A 12977-nucleotide genomic window follows, 5' to 3' on the forward strand; every position below is an offset into this window, starting at 1 on the left:
ATTTTACATTTTAATTGGGCAGAAGCAATACATCAACAAACTAACACCTCAGCTGGGCTGAGTTTGTCTGATCAACTCATTTTGACTTGTATCCTATGCCCATGGAGCAGAAGGTGCTCAGAATCTCCAGGCATTTCCACTGTCATATATTTATTCCTCACAATTTAAACCTCATAAATCTAGAGTGAAGGTAGTTTTATATCACTTTTTCAGATGGAAAAACTGAGACTAGCTTCAGAGCTAGACAAAGGCTGAGGTAGGCCAAGGTACAGAGGCAGAAGCCCAATTGTCTCCATGAGGCAGCTCAGTTATGGACAGCTTGAGCTTACAACAGGACTCACAAACATGGAGGCAAGAATGACAGCACAGAGACAGTAAAGGGTTAATGAAAACCAACTCTTAGGAAAGCAAGACAGTACAGTGAAAGGAGGGGTGACTTCACAGTGAAATGCAGTGGCTGAACAATCACAGGTACCCTAAAACCCCCTGAGTCTTGGTTTTCTTTTACATAGAAGGGAATAATAATACCATTTCAGAGACTGTTTTTGAAGATGAGATGAAGCAAGGCAAGTATGTAAAACATGAGGGACTATCGGACACACAGCAGGTCCTTGCTCTCAATCCATGCTCCTTTTTTCTTCCATTTTCTTCCCTTCCTCTGCTACACAATTTTGCCCAATGCTGGTCTTAATTTTAATAGAAAGGAATAAGAAATCAAAGTTAGTTAAAATGAAGCTCATTAGGAAAAGTAGAAAGATCACTGAGTTGTGCTTCTTAGTTTATGGAGATGACTCTGTGAGGGAGGAAAAAGTTTTCATTTGCACTTCCAGGTTCTTACAGCTGGTCTAATAATTAAATCAACATGAAACCGATTAACAAGAGAAAATAACCAAATTTATATACACATGTACGGGAATTCCACATGCATGGAAGGTTCTAAGACAGAAGGTTAAACTGGGGTATATATGACATTTTGAGCCAAGCAATGAGTCAAGGCACTGGGGCTTCAGAAGGGAGGAGGGCAATTCACAGGACAGTAAGAAGAGCAGATGTTCGGTAACCTGCCTTATTTATATATGTGTGTGTGTGTGTGTGTGTGTGTGTGTGTGTGTCATAGACAGTTACTTTTGGTGACCAATCTTATTATTGGGAAGGCCCTTAAATTTGAGTCATTTAAGGGAGACATAAAAGTTTCTCTTGAGCCCACAGGGTCTCTATTGCCTTCAGTTCAAAATAATTCACGTGCCAAAGTGGTACGGGGAGGCCTGTTCTGAACCCTGTCAGCTCAAAACTCATATATTTTATGTTAAAAGGTGACTGGCCCTTTCAGGCTTAAGTACTCATATCTGATTTTTGAAACTTCTCAATGTTGTAGAAAAAGAATGTGTAAAATTCTGCTTTGACATTTTCCATAGTGGTACCTTCCACTGTTTCCCAACAACTGGAGCCTATAACCTACCCTTCCCCCAGCATGGTTTGCAACAGGACATGAAGCCATATGGGTATGTGTTCTTAAATGCCCCATTGTCACATTGCAGTATCATGTTGACCAGCCTCTTTTCTTTCTCCTTCCCAGTGTCAATCCTTTCATTTGTCTTAGTCTCAACTCTTTAAAGGAAGAGCCACCTTATTCACTTTGATAGCTCCTGTAGGCCAGGACATTATTTTCACTTAACAAAGGTGAACTAAGTAGGTGGACTTACAGACCTCAATCCACTGTATTAGTATTTTCAGAGTCAGACCAGGAGAATTAGGACTTCCAAGCAGGATCTTTAGAATCAGCAGAAGGCCTTCAGGGAGGGTAGCAGGGCCAGAAGTCAAACCCTCATCATTGAGTTGACAGAGAACAGAGAAAGAGGCTGACAGCTCTGACCAGCTGGTAGATGAGGATCATTTGAACTAGTGAAGTATGACACATCAACTGGATTATCATGGGTCTTACTGTAGAGATTCCGATGTATCATCCTCTCTCTTTACTCCCTCAGCTTTCAATTTGCTTTTGCTTGCATTTCTGTGTCCACATATATCAAAGTCAATATTGTCTGAAAAAAGGCCAGTTGCTGTTTATACTGAACACATGTCCACATTTGAATACAACAAAATCTAAGGGCTACCCTATGACTCATTTAGATAAGACTATTGGCCCTGGTCTAATTAGTGTGACCAAGGTTACACAAGACACTAACACTGGTACATGATGTTAAAGGAACAATTTGTGTCTGGTTTCTGAAAGGGACAGACAATTGGGCCGCTAGAATTTTACAGTTGCCTTATCTTTATGCCTTATGAACCCTTGGGTTGGAATTAAGCTAGAGTTGCCAGAAGGAGAAGATAAAATTAAAGGTTCCTCAGTTAATTTTGAATTTCATGTAAACAACAAATAATTAATTGCACTATTTGGACATATTTATATGTGCTAAGAAGGCAGCTTGAATTTCAGGCATATTGTCCATATTTTAACTAGTAGAGAAAGGGGAGGTGGCAAAGGGCCTGTCCATTTCTGTTAAGGGTACTTTCTTGGAGTAATAACTTACATTTAGCCTACTGGTTAGAATTTAGTCACATGGTCACAATTAACCCAAGGAAGGCTGGGAAAGCAGTGTTTCTAATGGACAGACACATGCTCTGTTATTCCTGAGAAGGAAGGCAGAATTAGACATGGAGGGTCAACTATTCATCTGTCAGAGAAATGATGGTGATCAACGCTTGCGTATAGGCAAAATAAATTGAACTGGATGGAATATAATGATGCCATTATGCGGTTACAAAATCAAAAGAGGAATAAAAGATGTCTTCAGATATTATTTCAACCAGGTCAGTTGACAGAATGGAGGCCCCTTTGAACAGAAATAGAAAACACAAGAGAAACCCATTCAAGCACACTGTAGTCTTCTAAGTAAGGTACTATATGGATACCATAGGGATATGACACGGTTGCTAACCAGACCTCGTAGGTGGCAGCGTAATCTTCTTCCTTTCACTTCCAGGGGACAGTGTGATTCACTGCAGGTGTTTGCTCTTACAGTTTAATAATAAATAAAATGTTTAGCACTTAGTAAATGTTCATATAATTGATAAGTGCTTGATATTTTTACTTATATTTTCAAACAGAAGAGTCTTCCAGGTGATTAAATGGAAAATAAAGGTATGAAAGTTGAGGCTTCTTGTGAAAACTAGCAGAGGGACTTGCTGTCGTGGATCTAGAAATGCACAGCAAGGACCATTCTGTAAATGGGTTCTGCTGGCCAGTGATGGGAACCAATTTGCTTGCTTTTGGAGGGGATGGAGTAACTGTTGGCTCACTGTACCCTTTTGGATTTTCTGGAAAAGTAAATCTACAACAGGAGGGAGGAAGAGGCAGTAGGAAGACCCTGGAATAAGAGTCAGAGATGAAAATACGTATCAACATTAGAATTCCAATGCTGGCCCAGCCATTCACAGCTTTAAGGTCAAGGATAGCAACACAGCAGTTCCAAAGCACTAAGAGCCGGGCACAGCAAAGCCCTTTTAACTATACATGTATCTCGGGGTATGGGATCAGGGGTTGGGGGATAGAGTTGGTTCAGATGTGGTTGTCTAAGAGGTAGTTCCTGCCTGCCATAGCAGGGAAGACAGAAATAACTCAGATAACGTGGAAAATTTTGATGGGGTGATATGAAGAGACAGTGTTAAAAGTATGGAGAAAGATTAATTACAAAAAAAGAGTTATGGATAATTTCTAGAAGGAAGTGAGATTTGAGCTGGGCATTGAAAGGTAGAGAGAATTTTAGTATTTAGGAAAAGAGGAAAAGTTTTCAGGCAGAATGAATATCATAAACAAGGGTATGAAAGGGCTGATTGTGAGGGGCATATTGGCTCAAGCTTTAGAGTAATGAACTGTCCTAGTCATGGAAGGAAGTTGTACCATAAAGAGAAACGGCGGAGGGCTTGTAACTGCAGGTCAGAGATTTATGGCTTTATCACAAACACAACTAGTAAGAAATTTTGAACGCAGCAAAGCAGAATAGGTCTATGTTGTAAGGAGGTGGCATGGGGGGGCGGGAGGATGGGCTGGGAAGGTCAAAGATAAGAGGTATGGGGGTCAGTATGAAGTGACAGTAGTTCAAAGAATAAAATACTGAATAAAGGAAAAGGCACGGTTGCTCTAGAATAGCCTTGGTTAGAATGGTTATTACGTTTTATTTATTTATTAACCAGGGTAAATTACATAATCTGAGTCTCATACGTTCTCTAAAACGCTGGCAAAAATTACATCACACGTTTGGTGTGGAGAGTCAATACAGGTGTATGAAGTTGCCGGTGCGTGACGATTACTCAGGAAAAGGTCTTTTAAGTTTCTCCTTTACTCTTTCTAAGTATAACCTGTGGGGCTTGTACCACGTGTATTTCGGCCCTTGGTGTTGTTCTGCAGTGGCCGGCTGCTCTGTCTCCTTTTCTTCTTGGGCTGCGCGCCTCCTTGGAGCTCCTGAGGGGTCACGGCCGCGCGTCTGTATTCTCGGGCCCTGGGACGAGCCCCGCACCCAGCGGACTCTCAACAAAAACAAACAGGACGCTCAGAGCAACAGGGCTGGCGCGGGGCAGCGCACTCCGCAGGTATCTGCCGCCCGCCCGCCGGGCTCTGGGTCATCCGGAGATCGCCGGCGCCAGAGTGCGGCGGGAGCAGTCTCACCGTCTTCAGGGGCAAGCAGGGTCCCTCCTGGGGGCGAGGGCGAGGGGCGGGGACCCAGGCCACACTCACTGCCAGCTCAGAGCAGAAACCCCCCTTCTCCGGCCTTTGGAGGCCCGCTCTCGGAAATTCCAACCCCTTCCCCCTCTTTGGCCCTTCTTCCCGCCCCGTTTTTAAGGAGCTGCCGGGCTGGAGGCGGTGCGCGTGGGTGGGGGTTAGCGGGGGAGGGGAGTCCGGGAACTTTGAGACCCAGCCGCCGGGGGGCCCGCGGTGACATTCCTGGCAGCGCCGAGGACAGGCTAGCTTCTCGGGCCGGACGAGGGAGCGCAGCCGACAAACCGCGCCAGGCTGCAGAGTCGCCCGCGCCACTCGGAGAGAGACCCGGGTAGCACGCCGAGGCCGCGCGCGAACGGGACGGCGGAAGACGTGTCAACGGCATGGGCTGCTTCTCGCTGGAGCCGTGGCTGCAGCGGTTTCTCAGCCCCTCGGGCCTGCTGTTGGCCGCGGCCCTGGGGCTCCTGGTCCTGTGCCTGCGCGCCCGGCGCACCAGGTAAGCGTGCCCGCGACCTCACCGCGCGGCCCCGCGGCCCGGCCACGCATGCGCTCTGCCGTGGCCCGCGCGCCACCCAGATGGCGGGGAGAGTCCCCTGCATGATTTCCGAAGTAGATAGTTCTAACTTGCGGGGTGCATCGGCGTCTTTTGGGATCCTATCTATTGACAATGGCGTTTTATGCCTAGTTCCCATCATATGCATGCATATTAAAACGTTGGGACTGAATTCGATTTGCTGTTCCAGTGCAGGTTGTCATAAGACCTAGGTTTGAGTTATACATGATGCATCACTCATGGCTTCCAAGCGCATTTTGGTGCCTTGTTCAGCGAGTTGATGCTTTAGGGCCTAGAATTCATAGAGCATTTAGTGAGGCGAATTTTCTTACATTTTACTGAGTTAAACGTGAAGTGTTTCAGGAAAGTGTGTGGTATGAACAGTACTCTGGGTGCCTCTCTGTGCCTCAGTTTACCTTACTCTACCTAATCTGGAAAAATGAAATGACGGTATGTTATGAGATTTTTGTGATTACTAAATGAGTTAACTGTGAATTTTATGCATTTGCTCTATTATTTTTTATTCGAACAAAACAACACAACTCAGAAATGTGTCACTGCTTTATTTGATTCGAAATGTGGAAGTAGACAAAAGTTCAAAATAAAAGCATTCCCTTTGAAGTTACTCTATTTTCCCTATCTTACCAGATTATTTCCCTTTCCACCAGGTTCTTCATAGCTTTTGAAAAACAAGCAGGTATGTTTTACTAGGTGGTAATTGCTACTTTGTGATTAGATATCACATACACCCACATTTGCACACATTATGTGTAAGTATAGAAACACACATTTATATGTATCTGTATAATTACGAATATATATGTATACATGTGTGCGATCTAGGTCACTTCTCAATAGTTTTGGGAAAATGGCACCACTGAATTGCTTCCAAACACCTGTGGATATTTCTAGAATGCCTACGGAAGAAAACTCTAGAAGGGATCTTTGCTTTTCCCCATGTGAGTGTTCAGTGATCTTGGAATGTGCCAAGCCCTCTCCTGGGTTGCCTTTTCTAATGGCTCTCCTCTTGCTTTAGGTCCCAAGATGAGGATTAGGAGACTAACTTCAGCGTTATTTGATTCTATGTAGTTTCTACCTTCTTGCAGTGTCCATCAAACCCAATTAAGATGTAACTTAACTGGGTGACTTCTAGGTAAGCCTTTAAAGATGGCTGGTAGTTAAGAAGGTTTTTTGTCCTACTTCTGTTTTTATATGCAGGGCAAGAACAGACAAGCTGGGCATTTTGGAGTATTGATGGTAATTGCAGTGAGAATGTAGAACTTGGGGTGCAGTTCGGAAAACAAAAGGATTTTCTTTCCCAGAATTCTGAGAGTAGGCTTATCATTTTCTGTACCACTAAAAATATTGTGCTATAGGATTCATGCCATCATGTGCTAACTCCTTCCCAGCAGGAAGATGATACTTAATGCTCCAACCTACAGAGCATTTCATTCTAAAGAAGTTTGATTATACTATATTTCAGTATATAAGAGATAGCTTAATTTGTCCAGTACAAAGGAGGTCACATTCTATATTGTAACTATTACTTATGTTTGGACATTTCACTGCGATGTTCTAATGGAAAAGCTCTTTGTGATAACACCATTAAGAGGGGAATCTATTGTTAAGAGTTTCTTATATATTCTTATAGATTTTTAATGTATGCATTAATATTTTGAACTTTTGTTAATAAAAATATAGGAAAATACAATGTGTGGCAACTTTTTTTTTACTCTGTAATACCTTTTAGACATGCTTCTATGTCAGGTTATTGAAATCATTATTTGTAATGATTATATAAAGATATACCACTCTCTCATACACAGATACACATGTAGGTATCTTTAGGCGTTTGTGGAAGTAGGATTTTGGAGTTGTCAAAATGTATGTGCACTTTACACTTTAGTAGATGTTGCCAAAGTACTCTCTAAGTTCCAATTTTTGTTACTACTAATGATTTCTGTAAGTGCCTATTTCTACATACTCTGTAAATACTGGTATAAATTATTCTAATTTTACCAATTTGATCCTAATAAAAATAATTTTTATCTCAATTTTTATTTATTTACTTTTGATGGACTTGGCATCCTTAAAGGAGATAATTGTCTTTTGTTTCTGTATCATTAATAATAAATGATCATTAACCATGTCTGATCATTAATAGTTCTTATATAATAGGCATTATCATGCTTTCATACCTCCTATAATTATTGTTACTATTGTTATTAATATTTAAGAGTTTCTGAATATATCTCTTGCTTACAAAGCTCTTCTACTCTTTCACATGATAAAAAGATCCACCATTTCTATCTAATTTATTTTTAAACAATTTTACACATTCATGTTACATTTTTATTTTTATTCTATATCTATCCTTTGAACAATTATGTCTGAAAAATTTGTAATATAGCATATCATAGGAATGCTGGGTATTCCAAAGTAAACATTTAAATATTACCTACAAAATTGGTAAAGAATTTTTTCAAATAAGTGGAATCCAGCTCAGAGTTCATTTGTTGCCTTTGGCCGCCTACCAACCTATTCTTCTTTTGAATATGACACTTTGATTCCCTAATGTGAAACTGGTTTTCCCTGTTAGACATGATCTGGTGAAACTGTCAACCACTGAAGTCATTTCAGTACCCCTCAGGAAAGAGTTCAGTGGCTTGCTCTAGAGTTGTAACTGTGGAGTTGATGGTAAGTAGTTAGAATCGAGATATATTTTGGTAGCAAAGTCAACAGAACACACTAAGGGAATGAATGTGATATATAAAAGAGAGAAAAGTCAACAGTGAAGCTTAGAAGTTGTTCTCCCCCCCACACACATTTTATGCTTCTCATCTGATCATCTAGGTGGAATGTGATGTCATTTCCTGAGATAGGGCTTTGGGGATTGAGAAAATTAAAAATTTTGTTTGAGGGCATGTTGGGTAGTGAGGTATGTGTTTCTGATGCACAGGGGAAAGGTCCAGGCAGAATATAAAATTATGAAAGTCACAAATATGGAAATATGGAAATGGCATGTAAAGTCCTGAATGTCAATCACCTGGTGAGAGAGTCTGACAGAGAAGCAAAGGGCCTGGGCCATGTTCCCTGCTGAAGGATCTGGCAGAGAAGAGGACCCGGCAGCCTGAGACAGAGGCCAACCCAAGTGAAGATGGTGTCCTAGATGCTGGATAGTAGCTTATTTCAATGAGGAAGGGCAGTTATCTGTGTCAAATGCTACTGAGAAATCTAGTTGGATGAGGAAAAAGAAATGGCCATTGGAGTAGACAAGAAGCAGGATTGATAAGAGCTATGCAGAGAGTTGGTGGGAATGAAAGCCTGCTCGAGGTGGATTGAAATGCTGTCTTACATAGCTTCTAAGATTTTATATTTGGACTAGAGTGTTATTTTGTACTATGTTTTATATCTCTTGAGCCAATAATTTAGTAATTTTATTTAAAAGAATAATTTTCCTGGCAAAACAATCATGAAGTTTCTTAAAGATTTAACCATGACAGAGCTCATTAGGGCTGCTTATTAGAGTGAAGCATTAGAAAAAATAAACTAAATTACCAAAATATGATGCTTTACTAACATTTCCAAATAGTAGGAAATTATGCTGCCATAAAACACATGATGTAGGATATAGGAATACTGGAAGGCCATATTCAAGCTATATTAAGTAATAAAAATTACAAAACAATATGTTTATTACATGGTGTCAATGGCCTCCAGACAGAGACCACTAGGAATACACTTGTAGTTGACTAAGTTGAGTAATTTATTGTTTATTACAATGAAATTCATTCTCATTAAAAGGCCGTAAACAGGCACCTATTTTGGGCATGTGTCATATGATTTGGGGGAGGGTTTGAGGAAGCAAGACTTTATTCTGTTGGAAAGACACTCAAAAGTGGAGGTTATACTGATTGAACGTTTTAAAAATTCTATTTTATATTTGCACGTATTTTATTTTTTTTAATTTTGTATTTCAATTACAATTTGCAATTTTTTTGTATAATATTAGGTTCCTATGTATATCATAGTGGTCAGACAATTATATATTCTACAGAGTGTTTTCCCCAAAATTCCCAGTACCCACTTGGCACCATACATAGTTATCACAATATTATTGACTTGATTCCCTATACTGTACTTTATATCCTCATGACTGTTTTGTAACTGCCAATTTGTATTTCTTAACCCTTTTACCTTTTTCACTCAGTCTTCCAACCCCTCTGCTCTCTGACAACCATCAGTCTGTTCTCTCTGTTTATAAGTCTGTTTCTCTTTTGTTTGTTCACTTATATTATTTAGATTCCACAAATAAGTGAAATCATATGGTATTTGTCTTTCTCTGACTGACTTATTTCACTTAGCATAATACCCTCTAGGTCCATTCATGCTGTTGCAAATGGTAAGATTTTATTCTTTTTGATTGAATATCTTAACTTATTATAAGGCAAGAGGAATGGATTGAGGCAAAATCTGTAATTGGTAAATTAGTAACAGATATTAATATCAGGACAGTTTGGGGAGGGTGTTTGGTTATTTTATTGATTTGGAATGTTGATGGTTTTGTTACTATTTAGACATAGTCTTATTTTTGTCTTTTTCCATAATGGTCATGGAGTAGTTTTGCTTGATGTCAGTGTTTGTGCAATTATATGTTCAGCAGAAGAATAATGTGTCCTAGCTGTGGGTGCCAAGCAAGGACCTTAAGATCAGAGGCTTCTTCTGTGTTTCTTAAAAGTATAAAAGGTTGCAAGGATACACCTCAATTTGGTGGTTAAAATTCAAATTAAATGTGCAAAATTTTAGTGTACAATTTGATTAGTTTTTATAAATGTATACACCAATGTTACTGCCACTCCAGCCAACATATAGAATATTTGAATCACCCCAAAAGGTTTTCTTATGCCTCTTTCTAGTTAGTCCCCACCCTTGAGCTCTGATTTAGTTTTGCCTCTTCTTGAACTTCACATACATGGGAAAATGAGTGCAGTACCTACTTTTGTGTATGGCTTCTTTCCCTTAAAATAAAAATTTTGAAATGCACCCACGTTGTGGCAGATATCAATAATTCATTAATTCTATTTCAATGCAGAGTCACTTATATTTTATTTTTTTATTTTTATTATTATTTTTTTTCTGAAGCTGGAAACGGGGAGAGACAGTCAGACAGACTCCCGCATGCGCCCGACTGGGATCCACCCGGCACGCCCACCAGGGGCGATGCTCTGCTCACCAGGGGGCGATGCTCTGCCCCTCTGGGGCGTTGCTCTGCGGTGACCAGAGCCACTCTAGCGCCTGAGGCAGAGGCCAAGGAGCCATCCCCAGCGCCCGGGCCATCTTTGCTCCAATGGAGCCTTGGCTGTGGGAGGGGAAGAGAGAGAGAGGAAGGAGGGGGGAGGGGTGGAGAAGCAAATGGGCGCTTCTCCTATGTGCCCTGGCCGGGAATCGAACCCGGGTCCCCCGCACGCCAGGCCGACGCTCTACCGCTGAGCCAACCGACCAGGGCCACTTATATTTTATATATATATAAATTGTGATACAAATAATATATATAACATTTATTATGCATTTGTATGTATACTACATTTCGTCATCTTTTGTTCTGTTAGTAGACACCTAGTTCTTTCCAGTTTGGGACTATTATGAGTAAAACTTCTGTAAACATTATTGTACAAGACTTTTTGTGGGTATCTATTTAATTTATTCTTGGGTTAAAACCTTAAAACCTAGGCATTTGATGGGTCATGGGGTAAAGACTTTTATACCCACAACCACTTTGGAAAGTTGCTCCTTTTCCAAAGTAATTGTATTAGTTATACTTCCACCAGTACTGCATGTGAGTTCCAGCTGTTGCACATCCTCGCCCATATTTAATGTGGCCAGTCTATTGGTTATACGCACTATCTTCCTAGATTCTGGATTTTCTTGTCCTCCTATGAAGAGTGTTGGATTTTATTTCAGTGTGAAGATAAATTTCTGACCGATTATCTTAACAGGGCTACTTTCCTTTTGGTAGGTCTAGAGGAGAATCCAATTCCTTGGCTTTTTCCAGCTTCCAGAAGCTACCAGAATTCAAATGTCTTTTTCATATGCTCACACACCTGCATCTTTCTTATAAGGACCCATGTGATTACTTTGATCCAATCCAGTTAATCTAGGATAATCTTCATATCTCAAGGTCCTTAATTTAGTCATATGTGCAAAGTTCCTTTTGCCACATAAGGTAACATATTCATATGTTTGGGGGATTAAGCCGTAGACATCTTTGGGGAACATTATTCTTCCTACCACAGTACTCCCACTAACCTCCAAAGACTTATGTCCATTTTACTTGCAGAATATATACACCCATTCCAACATCCACAGATCTCAGCTCATTACAGCATCAACTCAAAATCCCAAAATCTCACCTAAATCTCATCAGCTGAAAAGTCCCACATTTCATCATATAAATTGTCCAAATTTGGTCAGAGAATCTAGGTATGAACCATCCCGAGATAAAATTTCCCATGAATCTCACGAGTCTCTCCATGTAGGTCACAGGCTCCATGAGTCAAGAGACTCCTCCTCAGAGTATGTTCTCTACCATATTTGTCACTTCCTGAATAATCCCATTTATATTCCTGGCTTTTTCTGTGATGGCTGAGAGAAACATGAGTCACATGCCTAATCATCCCAATGACTGGCTTGCGCTCTGTAAATAGCAATGGGGATGAATGACTGAATACTCCAAGCTTTTGATTTTTCCCTGGCACAATGAAAAACTGAGAGCAACATTTTTGGCCTTCTCTCCAGAACACTCTATCCTGACGGTAAATCTCCTAGTTTTGTTGTCTTTTACAGTCTGGATACACAGGGAACCAACCCCCCAGTTCATCAATTCCTGGTTCCTTTTTGCTTAGCAGTTCTTGCCTTCATTGATATCTTTCCTCTCACATTTTACTATGAGCAGCCAGAAAAAAAAAACTAGGCTGCCTCTTCAACACTTTGCTTAGAAATCTCCTCAGCTAAATATCCATGTTCATCATTTACAAATGTTGCTTTCCACATAACCTCAGGGCACAATGCAGCTAAGCTTTCTGCAGTTATATGATACGGACTTCTTTTCTCCAGTTTCCAATAACACACTCCTCACTTCCTCTGAGCCCTCGCCAGTAGCACCTTTAATGTGAACATTTCTACTTACAGTCTGTTTATGACAATGTAAGTATTCTTTACAATGATATATCTATTCTCTACCATACTCCTCACTTCCTTCTGAGTCCTCACTAGGGGAGTTATTAACATCCATCTTTCTACTCACTGTCCAAAGCAATCTAGGGTTTTTCTGTGATCCTACTCAAAGTTCTTCCAGCATCTGCCCATTGCCCAATTCCAAAGCCACTTCCACACTTGAAGATATTCAACATTTCCAAGTACCAAAATCTGTATGAGTTTCCTATTTCTTCTGTAACAAATTACAAGTTTAATGGTGGAAAACAGCACAGACTTATTCTCTTACTGTTCTGGAGGTCAGAGTCTTACTGGGCTAACGATCAAGGTGACAACAGGGCTGAGACCCTTCTGGAGGCTCTAATGGAAAACACTACATTTTGAGGATACAACTGAACTTGTCCTGGATAAACAAAGTCTTCAATTACAAAAAGACCTCAAAGATTGAGCCCAAAAGAGGATGCCTCACCAAAGGACATTTTTCCAGGCTAC

General features: G+C 40.6%; 1 protein-coding gene across 2 annotated transcripts in view; it reads left to right on the forward strand.

Moving 5' to 3' along the window:
• The first annotated feature begins 4461 nt into the window (after positions 1–4461).
• Positions 4462–12977, forward strand: part of CYP7B1 (cytochrome P450 family 7 subfamily B member 1) — a 174017-nt gene continuing 165501 nt past the window's right edge. Inside the window, exon 1 of one of the 2 annotated variants that reach the window (XM_066378969.1) lies at positions 4462–4593. Coding sequence is in view for 1 of the 2 variants with exons in the window: in XM_066378967.1 (XP_066235064.1) it covers positions 5104–5216 (113 nt within the window). In the remaining variant the exon portion in view is untranslated. Of the gene's footprint in view, positions 5217–12977 lie in introns of both variants that reach the window. The other variant, XM_066378967.1, reaches the window with a different exon arrangement.

This window comes from Saccopteryx leptura, chromosome 3 (genome assembly GCF_036850995.1).
Source record: "Saccopteryx leptura isolate mSacLep1 chromosome 3, mSacLep1_pri_phased_curated, whole genome shotgun sequence".
Taxonomy (NCBI): domain Eukaryota; kingdom Metazoa; phylum Chordata; class Mammalia; order Chiroptera; family Emballonuridae; genus Saccopteryx; species Saccopteryx leptura.